The sequence below is a fragment of the Corvus kubaryi genome, unplaced genomic scaffold (genome assembly GCF_017639235.1).
Source record: "Corvus kubaryi isolate FWS band 111438036 unplaced genomic scaffold, C.kubaryi_AGA036_p1.0 37334, whole genome shotgun sequence".
NCBI lineage: Eukaryota > Metazoa > Chordata > Aves > Passeriformes > Corvidae > Corvus > Corvus kubaryi.
In genome coordinates this window covers 8,051,973-8,075,815 of record NW_024581108.1, presented here as the reverse complement: position 1 = coordinate 8,075,815, position 23,843 = coordinate 8,051,973, and the positions used below count along the sequence as shown (strand labels likewise).

At 37.1% G+C, this 23,843-nt stretch overlaps 1 protein-coding gene across 5 annotated transcripts in view; it reads right to left on the bottom strand.

The window, feature by feature from the left end:
* DPYD (dihydropyrimidine dehydrogenase) overlaps positions 1–23,843 on the bottom strand; it is a 353,009-nt gene that overhangs the window by 285,418 nt on the left and 43,748 nt on the right. For 2 of the 5 annotated variants that reach the window (XM_042030116.1, XM_042030117.1), the window contains exon 3: positions 18,096–18,178. The exons of the other annotated variants lie outside the window; for them this stretch is intronic. In XM_042030116.1, the coding sequence (XP_041886050.1) occupies positions 18,096–18,178 (83 nt within the window). The remainder of the gene's footprint in view (positions 1–18,095; positions 18,179–23,843) is intronic. 5 annotated transcript variants of the gene reach the window in all.

The window sequence follows — 23,843 nt, the reverse complement described above, 5'->3', positions numbered from 1 at the left end:
CCAGAGATTTTTATGCAAGCAGTTTTGGTGGTAGACCGTAGTTACATTTTAACAAGATTCCATCATATAGTTCAAAACTATATTCCTTAAAAAAAAAATACCACAACAAAAAAACCCCCTCAACAACTTTATTTTGTCTACTTATATTAAAAAACCTGTCAACACATAACACTTATCCTAAGCAGTGTCTGGGTCATCAGGAATACGAAACACAACATTTGATTTTTATGATGAACTTCTGCTTCAGGGTAACTACTGGCACTAGTAGAAGTTCCCCACAGTCCCACAACTACCCACTCTGATCCCACAGTCCTTCCAAAACTGGGACAATGAGCACCTCTGGTGGCTCTAAACCTTCATGCTTGCTTCCACAAGGCTGACTCCTAACAAAGCATGCAAGGATTGCACCACATTTTCCAGAGCTGTTTCTTTCAAATGTAACTTATATGGATTAAAGATTACTGCACCTGGGCAATAATGTGGCATCAAACACTGACGTAGCTCTTCAATGCATGGGGGGGACAGAAAGAAAAGTCTTAAACAATCAGATTTTTCAGAGTATTTTCACAAAGCCTTACTAATATCCATATTAATTAGTGACCTCCTCATACTGCAATAAATATACCTGTCAGCAAACCACTAAAAAGAGCAATAATCATATGATAAACAGGAGTCTTTCCACTAAGCCAGTCTATTAATTACCACATACTTTTCCACCATTATTCATCACATGGATAATAAATGAGCCATAATATAAGGTTTATTTATCTTGTGATTACTTCCCCCTAGATCATCAGCTGCAGAGGTTTTATGGTACTGCTATATTCCATCAGTGCAAAACCTGAGCAGATTTTGTTGACCCAATGAAAAAAATTCAGAACAAGGAAGAAACTGAACATTGCTTTTCTAGAGACAGACTTACAACCATCAAATTACTGAAAAATACCCCAACTATTACAGTGCAAATCTTGGTGATACAATACAGACAGACATTTTAGAAATGCTCATGGACACAGCTCCTTCAGACTGTTGTTCGTATTTATTCCTTCACAGAAATGGGCTCATCAAGCTGTTCTGTATTTCTGCTCATGCAGTGAAACAAGAACTGAGGAAACAGATTCTTTTTGGAAGCTACTTGCAATTTAAAACAATTGAATTTAATTTAAAAACATTCTTTTGCAAAAGAATATCTGAAAAGTCATAACTAAAATGAGAAAATGCCTTCTTCAATTTCATCTTTTTATATACTATAAAAAATAAATTCAGAATTTAAATTGGGAAAAAAAAATCAGAGGATATCATTCCATTAGGATTATTTGTCAATGAAGTTTCACTAAACTCTAAAATAGAAAGAAAACTTGCTCATCATCAGAATTTTGTCCTCCAGGGAAATTTATCTTGCCCTCAATTCTTTTAATAGTGAGCTATCTTACACATACAGATTTTCACTTGGTTATGGACTCAAGTTTCATTTGCTCATTCTTTTCATGCAATAGTAGCCGTGATGTTTTTTAAATGGCACATCTCAAAAAATATTCTTTCTTTAGCATTTAAACATTAAAAGCTCTTGAATTCTCAGCAATTTTGAAAATCTGGTCATTAGACACTTAACCTAGAACAAAAATTTTGAAAGGTTCTTATAGTGATCTATCTGTACATAACTGCAAGTTGCACATCCAAGCTCTGTAAGAACTTTCAAAGATCCCAGCCTATGAATAGAAAAATAAAACCAAAACCACCTCACAGACCTTACCTTTCTGAAAACATGTAAGCTGCCCTCCAGCCCCCAAAGCATACTTGCTTCTTCTTGGTTCTAACCAAGCACTACAGGAGCACCTGTGCCAACCTCACCACACAATCCAACCTCGTCTTCCCCCACTATTAAGCCTCAGCAGATGTTCTGTTATAACCAGGGTCCAATTTTCAAGACCAAAGTTCCATCTTATATACTGGAAACAGTATCTTAACCTTGCTCCAGAATTTTTCTTCCTACCTGTCAATAAGAATAAATGTAATCAAACATCTCTTCACCTGTCCCTTTTACCAAACCAAAATGGCAGCAAAGAAACCTGAAAATGTCCCATAATAAAAGTAACTAATTCAAAGCTCCCTTTTTGTAGGAAGGTTTGCACTTTCATGTTGGAAGTAATGGAAGAAAAACAGTTTGATTTTTATTTTATTAAATTATCACATATTTGCAGACCTGATTCCAGGTGATAATGGACAGACTGCAAGGGATTTTGGTTTTCAGTCTCCTAAGTATTGCTTCCCTCTTTTTCACCTTTTTTTTGTGAAGATATAACCATACTTAGCTTTTAATTCAAAGCAGAGCTCTGGTTTATAGCACATAAAGACGTCTCTGAAGCACAAAGTACTGAATCAGAGAGAGGAAAGCACATCCCATCCTACCGTGGTGACATGAGTTATTTGCATAGTTGCCACAAAAGTAATAATTACACTGTAACTCAATAGGAACAATGGTAATTTCACAGTAGCTCATGTTGTTGTTATCACCCTATATCCTGATAACTGTGAAATTAATTTGTGGCACCACTGTATGTGTCAGCTTTAAGCTGTTCCCTAGGTAACATTACGCTACCATAGAGAAGGAATGCTTGGCAGTAAAATGGGTAGCAGCAGATTGATTATACCAAAAGACTCTTTCCTCTACATACAAATAACTTGGCAATCAGAGACGATGATGAGAAAAAATCCTCCCCACTGCCTTTTTTTTTTTTTACTTTTTTTTTTTTAATACAAAAAAATAAATAAAAGAGTTAAAGGTATTAACTGACTGTTACCCATCCACTGGAAGAAAAGTAAAATAAAATGAGCAAACTGCCAGATTATATTTAGTGCCACTGACCCATTGTTCCAACTGCAGCCAACATGCAGTATAAAAAAGCTGAAAGTTTCCTTTCACTTCCTGTAGTAATTTCCTATGTTAACCATCAAACAGTAATTTTAAATATAAAAGCAAATACAGCACTACAACATATTTAAGACAGCAACAACAGTGTAGGTTATTCTTTCAGGAATAATGCTCACTTCATCTGAGTGGTACAGTCCTTTCACCTCTGAACACTCAAAATTATTTTGCAATACTACTGTAAAAAAGGAGTTCCACACTAAATATAAAAGACAACACTGCCACACAATGCATAGAGATAATTACAAATTTACTGGTGAAAATTCAGTGCCACAACAATTGAAGGTCTGGAAAACAGTAAATTATGAAATTTAATGAGGGAATTGATGACTGATTCATAACAATAAACAAAACACCAAGTTTAAACTTTCTAGTCATTCTGCTTTGTACAGCAGTATGTATGAGGCTTTGGATTAAAAAAAAGATGCTATTTTCATAGAACTTGGGTATTTTTTTTTTAACTTCTAATTCAGGCCTGCTTGTAGCATTAGAAATGCATACTGTAATGACTTTTTCTCTCACTGTATGTTTGTGTGCAAGGAAATAGGTGAAAAAAAATCACAGCATGTCACATATACTGACTCAGTGGTTCAGCTGGAGTATTTTACTGAAAAAGCAGCACCATCTCAGTGTCAGCACTAGTCATCAAAGCAAACCAAGGTGTTGAGCAGATACTCTGATCCAGGATATCCAGGGACAAGCATGTTTTGTCGCTCTGTGGTTTTGATCTTTATCTCTGACTGATCCTCTTTTTGTGACTGCTGTCCCCAAAACCCCTAACAGGTGATGTTCAAATGTGAGAGGGTTTTTGGTTGGGCTTTTTTTTTTGCAATCCAAACTAGAGCTTTCAAAGCTCTGAAAGCAGCTGTAAGAGCCTAAAACCAGCTTGGACAATCCCAAATATGTATTCTTCATTAAATATTGGCATATACTATGCCAAATCATGTCACTACTGAGAGGAAAATTTTGACCACCCCATACTTAATTATTCATCAGAAAGGCACTCTGATCATTATCAATATTGACCCAGGAATTCACCCCATATCCATTGCCAAATCAGCATGTACCCTCACCCACTCAACACACTCATCTTTCACTCCCTACTGTGAAACAGTTCTCATGCACAAGGACCCTTAAATGCTGACAACATACACAACACACATTTGTAGTCAGCAAACTCACCATATTAACTGCATGGAGAATTTGCTGGTGCTCTTGATGCTAGTAGGAGTTACTACGGGGTATCAGTAGTGATTGATCCCCATTTTCAGTCCCATAAATAACTGTCTACAGTTGGCTTTGCTGGACCTGTGCAGAGTCTTGATGCTCAGCAAGCTCAGTAGTCTTTTTTCCCAAACCTGACACTACTTCTGCCTGCAGGAGCATGGGTCAAGGCTGATGGTTGGCTTACTAACCTCTGTGTATCTCCTCTGTTCTTTATTTTCTCTTATACACTCTTCAGATGTCAGTGTGGAAATGACTCCAACCAGCTGGAACAAACACACCCTCTGGAACAACAAATACTACCAATGACAACCAGCCTTTCATTTGCTGGATCAATGCTGCCAAAGACATTAAAAAATGCTTCAAGAAAGGTATATGGATGTAGGTAACTAAAGACCTTTGGAAAGCTTTAAACACTAGTAGTAATTATTATCTTTATTGTAAGCCCAAACTTACTACCACAGATAAAATGGCTGTGAGCAAGAGGTGTCAGATACTCTTCTAAGAATACTGATTGAAAACTGCGGGCCCCCCCCCCCCCCCGGGGGGAGAAGTTGTAAAGAATATCAACGTATCTTTAAGACAGTTGCAGTGGGTTGACTGCAACAGTCCAACAGTGATGCCTACTGACTTGGGGAATGGCTTTAAAGCAATGTGAAAACTAGCCAAGAATGAGACCAACTGCAAAAATTCTGATTCTTATCCAACCCCCAGGTCTCTACAGCAAAATGACCACCAAAAAAGATGCCTTGGCTTCTCCCAGCTGCCAAATGGCTGATATATTATTACTTTCCACGCTTCAAAAAGAAAGGAGACATTCTGTTGATATCACACATATATTTTCAGTTAAGATTTTGTTTTAGATATATTCTTCCTCAAAAAACAGGACATTTTTGGAGGAACAATGTACATAATTTGATCTCATTAATGGAGTACTTCTTTCTGATTTCACAAGATACAGCAGGATTTTTGAAAAAGAGTGTACATGATCTCTAACCAGATAGAAATTGCGTTTGATTACTAAAACTACAGTGCTGTAAATGTAGCACCTACAGAGAAACTTTTTCAAATATCTCCAGAATACCGTAATATCTCAAAATTGAAATATAAAATCCTTGCAATGAAAAGACATCAAATACATTTCACAAGACAATTGTCGCATACATTCAGCGAGAGTTATTAGCTGGCATGCGAAGTCTTGGAATAATTTCCATTGCTCTCGCATCCAACTGTAAGCTTGACGCATTACCTTGGAAGAATGCCACGTTTCCCGCTGTGCTAAACTTACTGAAACAAATAGGAAAGCAGCATCGCTGTGTTACATCCCTGCTTTACTATTGTGTAATTGGACCACACTACAGGAACAGCACTTTGTATTACAAACATTGAGTTACCATTATCAACTTGTGGCTTTGTGGTCCCAGCATAAAAGCAATGAATTCTTGTTTTACATCAAGAATTAAATGAGTATGATAGAAAATATTAAGAGAAGTTGCATTTCAAGGCTCTGCTTGCAGTTCTAGTTTTAAAACAAAATAAATTTCGTATGTTATGACATTGTTATACTAGCAGGAGAAAGAATGTTTAGCAATGCGAGTAGCAAAAAGATTACTCAGGCCTTTCTGAATTAAAGTCTTCATTCACCCAGTGTACCCAAGTAGAATAAAGGAATAAAAATTGATCAAAGAAACCAGGAGTTAGTTCTACACTTACGGAAACAGATCTATTTCAACTAAGAAAGAGGGAAAAAAATTCATTCTGTATAGTCCCTGCTTAAATAATCGCCTTCCTGTACTATAAAAAGAATATCAGGGATTTCATCTGCAATTGGGTGAAGAGTGGGTCTCTCCCCTCTCCTCTGAGATGTTAACCAGCCTTTCCCTATGATTCTGACCACAGAAGAATTTGCGCCTAGAATGGCTACATCTCTAATAGCAGAAGATACCCTAAAATGACTGTGTCTGTGAGCAGTGTGGCCCAGAAGCAAAGGGTCTCTACAACAAAACAGCTGGCATTAAGCCTGACATAATCCTTCCTGAAAAGTGCTTATTTCAGCTTACTTCTAACCTAGTCCTGCAGGCTTGAGCAACCGACAGGGACATGAGTGTCCCTGCAGCTTCCACGTCACAGCTCCCTGTGCCAGCCATGCTAGGGACAGCACGCCACGAGAAGCACTCGGAGGAGCAGCGCATCCCCCGCCGGGCACGCACTGCCCTGCAGCCCCTGCGTCCGGGAGGTGACAGCGAGGCACCTTTAGGCCATGACTAAATGTGTGACTCCACACAGGAGCCATTTATGCTTGTCTAACTACTCAAAAAGAGCAGTCAGGCCAGATGCTGCTAATTGTGCAGCTGCATCTCAGTGCAGGCTCCAAGATGGACTCAAGAAACATCTTCTGTTTAGGCTACTGCAGCCACGTGGCCAGCGGTTCTCAGCCATGCTGCCACAGCTCTCTTCAGTAAAACACACTCAGTGGACCCAGAATCTCTTTCAAATATATAACCATTCCTGTTTAAGTATTTTTAAACAGCTCCGTATAGCTCTTTAATTACAAGAAGAACAATTCCCACCCCAATTAAATATTTAATCTGAGAAGGCACAAGGGAATACCCGTGGAGACAGAAGAGGGTTAACAATACTAGCAGTTGCCATGCAAGCAAATTTGCAACAGGAAGACTGAGGGGTGGGTACTGTGAGGCACAGCCCAACATGTAACAGCCAGGCATGAGCCAAGCAAGTCACTGTAGCTCCCGGGGAACAGAAACTGTTTTACATGTGCTCAAGTGCATCTTCTCTTCATTAGAAAAACACAGATAAGCAGGAAGAGCCACTAGGAAAGCCACTTTTTGCTCAAATAGGAAGATAGATCAGGTAGGAGAAAAAGAAAAATTATTTTATAAATATATTTTTTTCTATTTTACAATGCTCTTCAAAGTGTGTTTTCTTGTCTTTTTGGTAATACTGTCAGATGCCAATTTAAAAATATTTTTCTTCATTTGATATGTTACCAATTACAAAGCAAATGCTTGGTTAATACTAATTAATGACCACAAATGTGGAAAAAATCTTCAGTAGGCAAAATAGCAGTAAGAAAAGTATTTGTAGCATTAATCAGTACCATTAAACACTACTATTTGATAGTAGTAATAAAAGTAATAGTCTTTACAAAGATAGCAGCCATAATAACTTTATTAAATTTAAAAAATATTATATGTGGTAATAGTAATCACTAATTTTTTAATGTGGTAACAGTAGAAATATTAAATACTATTAATAAATAGGAGTTTAAAAAGCAGTCATACATACAGTATTGTAACGGTATCAGATAATAAATCAAGTCTTTTGTAAGTATTCTGATAGAAATCACATTATAATTCTTTCCATTACATTCCGTTCCATAATACAGATCAACTATTAAAACTCATTTGAATGGGTGCAATTCTGTGATGATATTTAGAACAGTTCAGGGTTTATTTTACAGAAAAGACCTTTTTTTTTTTTCTTCCTGGGGAAAACAAACACACAACAACAACAACATCATAAAAAAACACAAAAACCAAAACAACCAACAAACCACAAAAAACACAAATCACCTTGATTTTTGGTATTGGACCAAGCCAGAACTAAATGCTGAACAACCTAACTACACTAAATACATATAAATTGATCTGCAAACACCTGCTCCACAAAGAACCTTGTCACTGCCAATACTCTGCACCTTACAAAGCCCACCCTAGGCAAGCAGTGCTGGGCATTCAAGATGGCAGGAGATGCCACTTGAGAATAGCTTGTTCCTCTATTCTCCATTGCACCTCTTACGTTTGTCTCACTCTGTAAGCAGCTTCTTTGTACAAATTGGTGCCTGGGATCGATCTTAACATTCCTCAGTCCTGGAGATGCTAAGATTTAGTAGCTTTGCCTTAGGCACTAGCAGTGAAAGCCAGTGGGTGGTGTCCTGAAAGACCTAAAGTGGTCTAGGGCTTAAATGGCTGCCCATCAACTTTTCAACAGCAAGCTCCAATGAAACAGATTCCTATGTAAAGAATCTTTGTTCTGAAGAAATAAGGATGGAAAACTGTTTCTGTGAAATTTTGTATCCAATTAGCTAAATTTATGGTACTGATTCCAGTGTATCTTAACAACTGTCTTACTGAAAAAAGTCCAATACAATTTACAGTCTTACTTTCAATAAACAGGTTGATTCCACTAGAAAATTAAATTTAGATAATCTTTTCTTGGTCTCCCAAATAGCCTCAAGTAAATAAACAGAATTTAAATTCAAAGGTCTACAGGGGAAGAACAGATTAATTTTGATGGAAGGTAAATATCTTAGGGCACAGCTGGACCCACAGTTTAATCTCTGAAACACCCTCACCCCAACATACAACACATTTCTAGGAAAATGGATATTTGCTCTTACATCCAAAAACCACAACAGCCAGTATAATATAAAGTTAGAACTCTTGAGAGGCAGCAAAAAAAGTATCAGTATCTAATAATAGTCATTATAACCAAGGAGTTCTAAACACATGTCATGGTTTAACTGCAGCCAGCAACTAAGCCTCACCAAGCCACTCATTCATATCCTCCTGATGGAATAAGGAAGAGAATCAGAAGGGTAAAAGTGACAAACCTCACGAGTTGAGACAAAGACAGTTTAGTAGGTAAAGCAAAAGCTGCACATGCAAGCAAAGCAGAACAAGGCACTCATTCACTATGTCACACTGGCAGGCTAGTGTCTTGGGAAGAGACTAAACACCCTAACTCTGAATTTCCACCCCACCCTTCTTCTTCTCCCTCCCTACGGTCTGGGAATATCCATCCCTAGGATCATCTGGGGTCAACTGTCCTGGCTTTGTTCCCTCCCATCTCCATGTGCACCCCCAGCCTCCTTGCTAGGGGGTAGGCTGAGGAACAGAAAAGGCCTTGACCCTGTGCAAGTGCTGCTCTGCAATAACTGAAATATCCCTGTGTTATAAACACTGTTTTCTGCACAAATCCAAAACACAGCCCCAGAGCAGCTACTGTGAAGAAAGCTAACTTCTATCCCACCCAAATCAGCACACCACCATAATCAGAAAAGATAATAATTACCTGGCCACAATGAACATATAATGCAAGGACACACTACTACCTAATAATGCAATTTTGAATGAAGATAGTATTTCTTCCTCAAACCCTTAGCTTTGCTTTGTATCCTGAACTCCAAAGAGAATGTACTCAAAGACACCCATGGCAACAGAAAGTCCAAGGACAACACAAAGGAGGAAGAAAAGATTACACTTTTTCAGGCTTTTGAGAAGTACAGTAAATGTCTGAAAATAAACAAATACAGATATATGTAAAACAGCATTTGTAAAGACAGACTGGTTTCTGACTGTAGACAAAACAGTAGGAAATGGACTTCGTTAAATACATGTGGAATGTGTCAACAGGCTGGCTACAGATTAAACTAATGACTTCTAAATAAAACGGCATGAGCTTCAACATCTTCAACTAAAACATCTGACTTCTTTGCCAAAGCTGCAAGACACCCAGCTTCTGCGTACATCCTAGACTTTCATTATGGTTTAAAATGGTACAATACTCCTTCTACCTAAACCATCCAAAGCCCTGAAACATAAAATCAAGCATCAATCTACAAAAAGGCATGGCTCATGGCAAAACCATCAGCAAATTTTCTTCACTCGTATCTGTACTTTTTTCTTTTATTTATATTTCACGAACCAAAACCTTTTTTGAAGTGTATAGGCTGGTAATCCATATTGCATACATTCTCTCTGGCAATCCAGAGTATTTTTTCCTGAATGCTAATGGTAGCAAAGAACAAATTTCAGAAATATTTTAAAACTTTGCATTTTAAAAAGTAACAAAGGGGGAACCCATGGAGTAAACTCAAGATTCTGCAGTGCAATTTTCTACTCTGTTTGCACACGAGTGGCTGTTAGTCACTGAAAGGTACGATGCTGCACCCCCTGCACACCACCTTTGGAGTCTTTGTGGTAATCCATCTGCCACAGTGGTTTTCAAAATCTCTTTCACCACCAACATCAGACATCATCTCCTGCAGTTTGTAAAAAAGCAAAATTTTGACTCTTATCCAATTCTTTTCTTTAAATCATAAAACTAAATGGTTCAAAACCAAAACCAGGCTCTCCTTGGCTGAAGTGACAAAAAGTGGAGGTTTTTTCCTCCTCTCTCCTCTGAAGTATTTCTTGGGAATGCTGTACACAAATACAGAAACTATGTACTTACCACACTCAGACTAGACCCGAAGCATTTTTCAGTCACAGTAATATATACAAAAGAGCATATAAGAAACATACAAGATTTTATCAAAAATGTTCATGTAAGATGTTGCCTAAAGCACATTTTAGTATATCAAAAGTAGCAATTATAATGCAGTTTCCAAATCTATGAATATTATTTATTTTGCTGGTTTACTATATTGCTTGCTTTTTGCTCACAATGCTTTTGTTCTATATCCATGTATGGGTTAGAAACACTACAAGGCATAATTCAATCCTCTCATGTAAAGTAACTGCAAATCTACATTGCCAATTGGAATAGCAAAAAAAATTCAATATCCTTTCACATTCGCCATTCAGGAATACCATCAATGCACTATTTTAGGTCAGTAAAAGTTCTATTTGTCAGTTTATCCCTGCTAGGTGACTAAAGGAATATTTAAAGGAAAACAATCTAATTATCTTGATCCCCTCCCCTGTAACATCTAAATACACAAGCCGATCACTGGACCAGAATGAAAATTACAACTCATAAATTAAAAATAAGAAATTATATACAGTATTTTGAACAATGTATGTACAGCAATCAGCTGACAAACTTGGAAATTTATTTCAGTTTTAAAATTTCTGGGGAAGGTATTATGAAGCTGATATTCAACAGAACAGTCCATCTCACAGTCAAGCCCAAAACAAGGCACTTACTCATTTTCTTGATTATACTTGAAAAATATATATAAGGCAATGCAATTACATTCTGTAGTGCACAAGTTAAGCATTATCACTAGTTTCACAAAATTTTCAGTGAGTTATACCTGACACTTGAAACAATGGTCTTAACATGTATCAGAACCTTCTTTTTCTTTTTAACTGCAAAATGAAATATGAAGTTCTATAATTCTCCATAGAAATGACAAAGACAATAAAAGTTCTAATAATTATCACAAAAATAATTACATTAATGTCATGCATTCCTATACATGCTTGGTGTTGCAGCTTCTGTCTATAGACAGAAATTACTGCATCGTGGCCAGATCTGAGCAATTCATCCCAGGCACTGTTAGGCTCTCAGAGGGTGGCTAGTGGGTGACTCAGAAGTTAGTTAGCCAACAAAGAGCATGGTAAAATTGCATGAACACAGCTTAACAGTACCTTGTTAATGCAACTAAACAGCTTCTACCACATAAGCAGCTTGTTTAGTCATTGCTATCCCTATCCAGGGCAGCCTTGCACTGCGAAGGCATATGGCTAACGCTTGGTCAATGCAAGTGATGTTGGCAATCTGTTTGATCTGTAATGTAAACTAAGAATGAAAGTGAAGTTCTGATTTCAAAATAGCAATCCAAATTGAACTCATATTAGCCACATGGGTCTTTACAATGGAAGTACTACTAAAAGTTCTCAAGTGCTTTAACATTCGGTGTGCATTTCTATGCAACACCAAACGTGACTAGAAACACCCACAGTCTGCAGCATCTCCTCATCTCCATATGCTATTAAGAATATGGTAAATTTATAAAATTGTGAAGATGCATATATAGAAAATAAATTCCAAGGGGAGCAAGTTTAACATTCCCTAAACTCCACAGTTTTGTGGGATTCTTTGTTTTCGGTCTGAAAACACCTTTGTAGTTAATTTTTTAAAGGAATATCTCTAAGCCTAATGCAGTCAAAATATGGGTCTAAATCAATAAGCCAATCAGGGGTTTACCTAATTAATATGTCCTCTGTGGCAGGCGGTGTTTGTTTCTTGGTGCTGAGATAGATATATCAGAGGAACATGAGCTGGTCACCCAAGAAGCAAAGTGTTGTTGCAGTTTGGAAGCAGCACAACATTTTTGTTAAATATTTAAGAAGCAATCACTTGCTTTTCCCCAAAAAGCATGCCCCAGGCAGCATTCAAGTGATCGCACTGGAGATAAATGTAAATACAGAAGAAGGTAGAAGAGAAACTTGGACTTATTCCCTCAGTCCCAAACAAACACACTAACACAAGGCTAGTGGCTACTTTCATAAAATCATTAAGTTTGGAAAACATCTCTGAGATCATCAAGTCCAACCTTTGACCAAACACCACCTTGTCAACTAAACCACAGCACTAAGTGCCACATCCAGTTGTTCCTTAAACATTTCCAGGGATTGTGATTCCTCCACCTTCCTGAGCAGCCTGTTCCAATGCTTGACCACACTTTCAGTGGAAAAAATTCTTCTTGATGACCAACCTGAACCTTCCCTGGCACAGCTTGAGGCCATGCCCTCTTGTCCTGTCACTGTTTGCCCGGGAGAAGAGGCCAACCCCTATCTTGCTGTGCCCTCCTTTCAGGCAGTTGTAGAGAATGGTAAATTCTCTCCTGAGCCTCCTCCAGACTAAACCCCGGCTCCCTCAGCCGCTCCTCACAGGACTCACTCTCCAGACCCTTCCCCAGCTCCGCTGCCCTTTTCCGGACTCGCCCCAGCCCCTCAATGTCTTCCTCGAGGTGATGGGCCCAGAACTGGACACAGCACTCGAGGTGTGGCCTCACCAGTGCCCAGTACAGGGAAACAATTCCTGCCCTGGTCCTGCTGACCACAATATTGCTGATACAGGCCAGGATGCCACTGGCCTTCTTGGCCACCTGGGCAGACACTGGCTCATGTTCAGCTGCTGTTTACCAGCACCCCCAGGCTTCTTCCCACTGGGCAGCTTTCCAGACACTCTTTCCCAGTCCAGCAGCACTGCAGGGGTTGATGTGACCCAAGCACAGGATCTGACACTTCACCTTACAGAACCTTACACCATTGACCTCAGCTCAACAATCCAGCCTGGCCACATTCCTCTGCAGAGCCTTCCTGTCCTCCAGCAGATCAATGTTCCCATCCAACTTGGGGTCTCTTGCAAACTTACTGTGGGTGCACTTTATCCCCTTGACCAGATCATCTATAAAGGTAATAAACAGGACTGGGCCCAGTACTGATCCCTGGGGGACACCACTGGTGACTCACTGCCCACTGGATGCAGCAGCATTCCCCAACACTTTCTGGGCTCAGCTGTCCAGCCAGTTCTTAACCCAGCAAAGGGTACACCTGTCCAAGCTGTGGGCTTCCAGCTTCCCCAGGAGAATGCTGTGGAAGACAGTCCTGAAGGCTTTACTGAAGTAAAGAACTTTGGAATACCGGAATTTGCTTCAAAGACTCCCACCTTCCCAGAACACAAAGGATTTCTTTGAACAGACAATCTCTTGAGACCTGGATCAGGAATCCAGAAGCCTTTACTTCTCTTAATTCACCTTCCCTTTCAGTTTACCTGAGACTGGTCCCATCTCCCAGAACAATACAGGAAAGCAAAAATACATTTAACATGACATTTTCATTGCCCTTATTACCTTACACTTCATGTCTGTGTTTCTCTAACTTTAGAGCTCTATGACGCATTTTAAAATGGGAAAACCAAGTTGCCTGACTCAGAACTGAAATATGAATCCATATTTGCCACAGCTCAGGCCAAAGCCCAAACAAGTTGGTTACTACGTATTTTTTAGTTTGCACTGCAGACTTGTTTTGTTTACGTGTTTAAAATCCCAGCTTTTACTCTGCAAACTAATGAATACTTGCGAAACCTTGGAACTTCTTACACTGCAATTTTCTTGGGTGTTGCCCAGTCATAGAAACTATTTGTCAAATACATCTGAGAGTCTAGACCATATTAAAAGAAGCCTGATTATTACTAACCCCAGCTTGCACAGTTGTCAAGACAACAGTGAATATCATCATTAACAGAAACTGTTTCTAGCAAACTGGAAATCACAGTTGAAGCTTCACTCCCTTGTTCATATTATCCGAAACCATATGCAAATATATGAATGCAAAAGAAAATTCTAAATGAACTTCGGTATCTTTTATACTGATTCAAACAGATAAGCAAACTTTCTCTTTCCCTTCCCATTTCAAAGTACGAATAAATATGTTTAAATTTTCCTTTAATAACAAGAAGACTATACAAAAATACTCAGCTTTAATTTTCACTTGCAAAGCTTTCACACATACTCAGTCAGTGTTCACAAGACAGACCATATCCATATCCACCTACGAGTAGGATCCATTTACATATTAACACCTCACCAGCCTCGCTGATTGCTCACCGCCTTAACCCACCATGGTGGCTTACCAACTCAGTTGATAAGTAAGCAATTGCAACACTAGATTCAGAAGGTTTCATTTGAAACACTATGGCTGAGTTTGTCTGACACCAGGCTCATCAAATGTACACTAGACACAGGTCTAAAACACATGGTAACATACATGCAGTGTTCAAAAGCAATCTACCACCTGCTGAGTGGTGACACTACAGAGGGACCTGGACAGGCTGGAGGAACAGGCCTACAGAAACCACATTAAAAAAAAAAAAAAAGAGAGAGAGACTTTGGATTTCTGCCACACTTCTCCTAAAAGTTACTTTATAATTTGAGGAGGCAGGGGCTTCATTATTGTGTTTGCTTAATTTTAAGACTCCTCAAGACTACTGTACCCTACTTACCCAGAGGAATGCTTACTGTAGCACTCCACATTCTGGTTTCACCACCTATGAAAAGACTACCAGCGGCAGCACTCAGCTACACCACTTCCTCCTCCTCAAATACTTGTCTCCTCATAGCGGACAAACCAGTCTAAAAGCTCCTTTAAAATTCTAGATGAAGCTTTACTGATGATTTGAATCCAGATTTTTCTCAGCGATTACATATTAAAAACAAATTGAGCTTTGTTTAACAAAAGCTCAGTGCTCTTAGGCAACCTGACATTATAGGTATATAGCTGTATTTTTCTACCCAGTTACTACATAAAATACTCAATTAATTTATCGTATACACATTCAAGGTAAGCAAAGCAACAGTCTGTCCATTTATAAACTCCAATTCAAAAAACTAATGGATTTTTATTGTTTACTTCAGCTTTGCAGCTGCATTAAAGTATAGTAATAAATAAAACATTTGGAGTACATTAACAAAATAAGCAAAACATTAACCAAATTGAATGCTTTATGGTTTTATGTGCAATCACAAGTAAATCAAATTCTTACAATACCACTCTCTATATACTGAATAATGGCAAACTACTATCAGCTCATTATCTCATTCAAAATCTAAAATAAATGTGAAGTAGAAGTAGAGAAAGTTCATAGGCTTTGTGATAATTTCAAAACCCTTCAGAAAGTTTATTTTGCATACATCTATATACATAAACAAGAAAGATAATTTTCATGTAATCCTTAATTTGAATACTGAAGAGCTGGAAACAGAACAAGACCCTTCTTGGATATTAGTATTTGTTTATGCAGAGCACAGTGATACTCATAGACTAGAAGTGTACTGAAACCCATACTAAATTGACCATTTTTCTCAAAGATGAAGTTTAAATGGAAGGTCTCGTTCCAAACAGGAGCACTGGGGGAAAAGGTTCATTGTATTTCTCATCTGGCAGACCAGTAGTACCACTCTGGGAAATCAAAGAGGGTTTGGGCAGACTGCCCACTCAACTTAAGGCTCATCTGAGATCCACGTATATCCACTTAGCTATCCAACTAGGATTTTTTGTTGTTGTTGCTCTCATGCCCACATGATTTTAGTGCTTTTGTGCAATGTGCAACCCTCTCCACAAGCTTCCCTTACCAAAAGGAGGCAGGTACCTCATAATACTGAGGTCAGCCAATCTATGTCCTCCCATGCCTGGTCCAATGTCCACTCCTGTCATGAAAAGTGAACTTTAATCTATAAAAATGTACCACTTGAATTACATAGGTACAGATCATCTTGGGATCCAAACAGAAAAATGCAGCCACCCAGTAAATAAGGCGACAATTTAGCAGTTGAAAGAACTGTACAACCTAAAATAACATGTGTCTTTTACACACATTTAGAAAAATATGTACACCTACATGGGTATACCTCTTTAAATTAACATTTTCCACCTTTCATGTGCCACTCGAGTGTGTTATAAAAACACACTACAGTATAAATCTAGTAAGTCAGGTATTTTCTTTATCTTAAAACAAAAAAGCAACTAAGAAAACAGCCAACCATTTAATACTGACTGCAATTAAGAGAATTCCAGCACTGCACAATATCTGTCACACTTCACAATCAATAACTATTTCTCAGAATGGCTAGCAGAAATAGCCAGGATACAAATTTATGAGATAGTAAAGCGCTTTTGCACAGAAAAGAATCACAAGAATCTTCTAAACAGTCTTTATAACACAAACATGACCTCTGAAATGCCAAAGCTCCCCTTGCTATTCAATGCTGATGACCAAAGAGCCTCCAGCTCCCAAATTTTTAAAATACTATCCCTGCCGAGTCATGTATCGCAAAACGTAGCAAACCTGAACACTGTTACAGGACAGCAGCAACTTGAAATCCAGTTTGTAGGAAATACTGAAGGTAGCTTCATGTGCCAAAAATTCCCCAGATCTTTACTTTTAATCACTTTCCATTTATTACATGCAAGATTTAGGTACACAGATGACCGACCACACTGGGAGAAAACCCTAAACGTATGAAGCAAAACAAGCATAAAGCAAAAATCACAATTAGAAAGGTGAATGAATGCTGTTATTTTTACAGCACTGGTAGTTGAAATGTTCAGCATACTTGTAGGTAAGAATACCTTTTCAAATGATCAGTGCATATGAGACGACCATCATGAGCATAAAGCCATAAAGTCAGAGTCGTGCAAATCAAGTCATTCACACACATCCATAAATTTTTTAAAGGGATTATGAACACAGTCAAAGCAAACAGGTGTATTTATTTTTTCAAGTAGATTCTTGGGGAGAGGTTGTTGTTGTTTTTACTTTTTACTGCACTGGTTCAAGTGTAAGAAGTTATTCTCATATCAGGCAAGTGAGATGAAGCACTATGTTTGCATCATTACATTTTACTATCCAATTTCAAAATCTTTAAAAGTGTAGCTTACTATAATTTTCTGATTCACAGACAGTACTATAAATAACATCTTCCTGATTATTCGGTGAGTTACTTTAGAAAATCTGCCTTCAATTTCACTACCTTTCAGCATAGTAATCACTCCCTTTTTCAGACACTATAGCTGGCAAGTTTCTTTAGAGTCCTGTACCCAGATACTCTGCAGTGCAAGTAAGGATGGCAGATAATTCATCTTCTGACTAATTTTAGCCTCCTCTAATAAGTATTAAGTGCAACAATATGAGCATATTAAGCAAAATATACATCTCTACAACATATAATGGACCACACTGATTTTTACATTCCATTACCAAAACCAAAATCATGTAAATCTGGTGATAAAATCAGAGTACACAGGAACTACATAAATAAAAATCAAATTCAATTTAAAGCAAATACAGGTTTGTTCAAACACCATTGTACAATTGCTTTAACACTTACAGAATTTAGATGAACAATATTTTCATTCACTCACAGTTTAGTATAAATATAAAGCAAGGCACCCCCTAAGCATTTTAAATAACAAATTAAACATTTACATTTTTTACTGTGCAGTCAGGCTTAACATTTATGCAGCTTCAAAACCAAAGTACAGCCTCAAGGGAAGCCTCTCCACTGACAAATTAATACCTTAGAGAATAGAGCTGAATGGTGGCAATGAACTCATTTGTTCCCCCAATAATGAAGAATGACTCTTTCTTTACCACATCTGTGACTGTTGCTATGGTGACCCAGACTTACCTCATTGCTTCTCGAAGTGCTCCTCGCTCACTAAGAGTCGTGTGCTTGATGTCATCAAAATTATTTTCCAGTTTCTCACAGTTCTGCAACAAATGGACATAGCCATGTATAGGTCTTAAACAGTTCATTGTACATGTATTAACAGTATTCAACATCACGCAAACAAAACGGATTCATATTACATCAAATTATGCATTCTGTTCTAATTACATGGGAGTCATTAAAAAGACATTGAGAACTCAGAATTAAAGTAAACATGAATCTTATTATATGGTCGTCATGGAAATCATCTTAAAAATGTTCCATAATGAAATTTATAGAATTTTTACTTTTTTTTCTTTAATTTTTTTTCCCATTTATCTCTATGTGAGGCTACAATGCTACTATACACACAGACAGGAGAAGGGAAATCTAAATGACTGTTTTAGAATTATAATAAAAGTTATAAATTTTGTCCCAATATAATAGTGCTGTTGGAACAAACCAGTCATATTTCATTCCTATTTAATTTTTAAAACATAACAGAAATTGAAAAGATTGTTTACAAACACCTCAACCACAATGTTTTTTTTCAGATTAGAGTTCACCAATATTTCTAAAAGTAATATGAAACCAACAATTTTGTCACAATAAATGAATTAAAACTTTGATATATTCTGTAATTTATTACTAAATGTGTGACTGGTTTCATTACTTCAGAGCACTGATCCTTTTCTTCTGCTGCCACAAAGACAGTAAAATTGATTCAGAAGATGCTGGGAAGTGCAGTAATTTGTGTCTGTGCAAAGTGAATCTGAAATACCAGCGAACAAAAATTCTCTAATCATCTGCATCTTCCACAGGATTTTTATATTCTCTTGAGGCTTCATCAATACAGGAGGCTTTTAGGTTATCCCTGTCTTCCACAACAACTTTCTCCAATACCAAAAGTTACCTCTGGGAGGCATAATTTTGCCATATGGGTGTAAAAGAAACAAGTTGCAAGCGGAACAGTTCCTATTGCTAACAACCTCAAAGGCAGGATTGTCAGGCTCTGTATGTAGCCATAATTTTCAAGAAATTATGGGCACTATTATTTGGTCACATTGCTTTCATAGTATTTAGTAAGTGAATTAATTTTTAAGACCACATCTTAAAACTAGTTACAATAAATACAGTAAGAGTTACCTATTGTTTTTTCTTTTTTGCATTGATTCTTTATTTTTATAATTACATTCAATCTGAGGCTACAAAAGCATCACTGTAGAGGAAATTATTAGATTCTTGTAAATGACCTAGCGAGATATTTTAGCTTGTCCAATTAACATTTAAACGATCATTATTTTTAGATAAGATTACAGACCTTTTAATACAAAGTTTTAATGCTTTAATAATACATTTCTGAGCAGAAAATTTAACAGAGCTATACATATTTGGATGTTTTGACATCTTTTTTCTCCTTTGTAAAAAACTCCATATGTCACAGTAATTCTTGTCCCACGGTTAATGTGATTTTTTTTGCTTGTTTGTTTATATTATAATCAGTTGTCCTTTGCAAAGCAAAATCATATTCAAAGAGTCAAAGGGATTGCAAAATAAAGATATGGAAGCTATACAATGAAGTATTCCATTATTCAGATCAGCATACACTGACCTTCAGCTCCAAGCATGCACAGGCAGGCCATTCTTTTAAAATAGATAAAAGAAATCCAAATCAACAGTACTAATTATTGAAGGATCCTCAATGCATCAATACTAAGCTGAAAGTACCTATGCAAGCAAAATTAAACCTCCCATCCTCCAGGAAAATAGAAGCCAAAGGAAACATAATCTGGAAAATTGCTCCAAGAGCCAATGTTTTAACAATCCTGTTTCACTAGCACCTCAGGACAGGTTCAGAAAATCTGAGCATCACACAATTCATTCTTGACCTTGTGATATAAAGCATATAAAAATGACAGACAATCCAAGGCACACAGATTTTTATCAAATACAACTATCTTGTCCCAAGATTGTACGAGTTAAAATAACTGGTCCTATCCATGTAGAAAATGCTGAAATGAGAAAATTCAGTTGGTATTTCTTTGTCTATATAGACCATACTGTGTTAATTGGCTGGAAGACAACAAAGGTGGCCCATATCTAAAGAAAATGCTGTGATCATTTAGCCTTAAACAAAAATACTCCATGTCAACTATACACCCAATGCAAAAATGAACAGATAACCCAGAACAACAAAAAAAAAAAACTGAAAAAAAATTACACTCAAAGAATAGATGATGTACCAATTCACTTGGCAAGAAGATGAACTTATTTCTACCGTTTCTGAGAATTGTTTCTGCACAGAATCTTTCTCAACTACTTCAGCCAAATAGCTCTCATGCAAGGTACAGTTGGAGAGTCACTAGGAGAAAATGTGCTAAAACCTGAGCCAGAAGCAAACTCATGAAAGAAAATGACCTCACAGGACCATGTCATCAGTTACTGCATATATACTGAACAGGAGAGTACGCAAATGCTGATCACACCCATGGCTTTTCCACTCATCCAAGCATGCCTGATCCTCTCAGAGGAAGCAGAAAAGGGTGTCTGAAATATCAAATGCAGGCATAGCTACAGGTGCATAGATGGCACTTCATGTGTCTGAGTATCAGTTCACATGCGATACTTGTAGATCATCCAAAAGGATATCAGTTTCTGAGAAAGGCTACCAATACCAGTGAAATTGTAAGCATGAGAGTACTCTGAAAAATATGTCTGGGAAATGAGGAAATTTCAGTAGACCATGACCAGGGTGAGCTTTACATTCTGAAGTATTAAATCAGTAGCAAAATTTGAGCTCATTTGATTATCCGTGCTATCAAATAACTCATATGTATAAACATATTGCATAGGGCAGTATATTGTGGCCCACAATATTTCACAGACTTAAGTATAATGAGCAATTCAAGTCCAAGGTGTTTCATTTTGAGCAGCAGCTAAAGTAAAAAAATCAAATTGCAAGCAGTGAAAAAATTGCTTTTGGTGGCTCACTGCCAAGTGATTTTTTTTGTGGATATAGATACAGTCTAGAAGTTTTAACTCTATGATTCAATAATTATACAGCAATCTATATGTTATCCCTTTTGGTAGATCTATAGTTCTGTATGACACTAAATTAAATATCACCCTTGAGAAGTCTGGGAGGAAAAGTAAGTACAGAGTTGCAATTAGGGACATGGTCATCATAAGTTGAAATACCATTACATGTAAAAATGCCACTGAAGTCTAAATGCTGCTTCTTATAGGATTCTAGGATAAATACTTAGAATTTTTTTAGTGTAACAAAAAGCAAGAGTGGGAAGCAAGTATTTATATTTTATATATAAATAAATGGCTTATTTATCATATGAGATCTTAAGCTTCATGACTAGTTAAAAATGGAGATGTAGGCTGGATATCCACAACTATCTGTGGCATCACACACAGCATACTGGTAAAATGTATAATCAGAAATGAGAAAGATGAATAATGAGTGTATCTTCGAAGATGAGAAAGAAGGAAGATTAATGAACAAGTTGAAAAGCTTTTCCTCTCATAACCACAAAAATACAACTTCTTCCTACTATAATTTATTTTTGTTAATAAAATAAACTCCAAGCTCTGGGAGCAAAGACTATGTGCTCACAGTTCCGTATTTGCAGTTAAGTGACAAGGCCAAAATACTCTGACTGAAGTAACAATCTAGCTCAAGTAAGAAAGAATAGAAATAAAGAAACCCTCTAGTTTTAAATAAAAACCTCGGATCGTCTGGCAAAAGTGAAGTTACACTTTTTAAAACCCATCTCTCAACATTCATCATCTTAGGTTTCTTGCATATGTTTCTGTCTTAGATGAAAAAGCTTTCTTTGTTGACTTATTGGAAAAGCAATTCTTCATTTGGCCCCTTGGGTCAAATGAAGAACTTTGCAGAAGTAGCTCAGAAACCAACTGCAGCCTATTGCCTGGTGTCACCAGTGAGTATCTCCTAAACCACGAAAGCACTTCTGCCTCTGCTCTGCCACAACAGAAGCAAGAGTCATGAGAAGACCATAACTCAAACTTGCTCATTCTGTGATACAGTAGGGCTAAATATGACCCCACTTCCACTGAAATCAACCGTAACTCCTCTAACCATCAAAACAAGAGTGAGATCACACTAAGCCATATCCTGCTACTTTAAATCTATCCTGAAATACTTCACAGAAGACTTTCAAAATTACAGATAATGTCTCTACACACATTTTGAGATAGTTGAGAAATAACATCTTTTGTACTGACAACAGCATAAGACCTATTCTAAGGCAGCCTGCACCACTGAAGTAGATCTCTTATCCTTGTTGATACACTGCCAAATTAAAAGCCGTACTTGAAATACCATCTCTCTCATCTGTGAAAAAGGTTTTTAAGGTAAGTACTAGGCTTGCTGAATTCTTGGAATTTGTTGCTTCCGCATGGTTTTAGAACGTTTTCTTAGCTTGAGTAAATCTCACATTTTTAATGTCAAACATTCTGTGTATTAAACATAAGGAATGTACAGTAATTGAAAGACAGAACAGCTCTCAACTGTACAATTTTTTATTTACTGTTTCCTACTGTTTATGCAGACAAATTTAATTTATTAAGTGTATTTGTACCTAGATTTCTGAGTCCTTAGAATGAAACAACCTGGTCCAAATTCTGCAGGATTTAGTAGCTCTGATATTTTAACTCATTATGTTTAAGGAGGTAGGTTCCAACAACAGATTACCAAAACTGTTGGGGACCTATAGAATCTACTGTAAATACCTACATCCTGTACAGATTCAGCAAGAACATTCTCAAGTTTTGGTTCAAAAAGTCCCTAAAACTTCAAGTTCCACACATGCTACAAGGGTGACCACATTAGCTAGCTCTTCTGAAAATGTTAGCCATACTGCAGAAGTGATCTCCTTTAACAAAATTGTAACAAAATTTGTTGTACTTTCAGGGGACTTGGTAAAAAAGTGTAGAGAGCTGCTTTTTGTATTGATCTTCTTATCGATATATATGAAATCTTAACACAAATAATTCCTTATTCTAGAAATGTGAATTATTTCATCAGCAGAAAACTTCAGAAATAACTAACTTGTGTTTTATAAACCTAAAGCAACACTATAATAGTAATTTAAACTGTAATATATTGCTGCAAGGATAATTATTAAGGGAAAACACAGCTGACATTTTCTGATTTATGCACACAATCAGAGATGGAGTCCAAGGACTGTGACATAATTATCTTCATGCTAACAATTTTTGTAAATCTCTTGACAGAATTTTAGCTAATTTTAAAATGCCTTCTGAAGATTAGCACTTAAAACTGTTGGGGAAAATAGCACAACTTATTAGCAAGGGTATAATTGTAAACCTTCCAAATACTCATTGTGAATATCATTTAGACAGTAACTCCTGCTTTAGCAGCTGGTATATAAGACTCCAGTTTATGGAATCTTGAAACAACAGAGAGAGTAGAATCTAATTAAACGGGATTACATGCCAAAAAAAAATATTAAAAACAGACTAATAGTCAATTGTTATGAATTTGAAATAGCACATCTACTTCTTTTGATGTGAACTGTGCTTTATTTCAATGAAACCTAAATATTCTTAGCAGACTCCTCTCTTGATTTGGAACAGACTGTCTTTCTACACTGAAACAACACAAAAAGCTAAATGGTTCCATTGATCTTCTCTCACAGACTTAAGCACCCATCTGCTATAGGGTAAAATGAC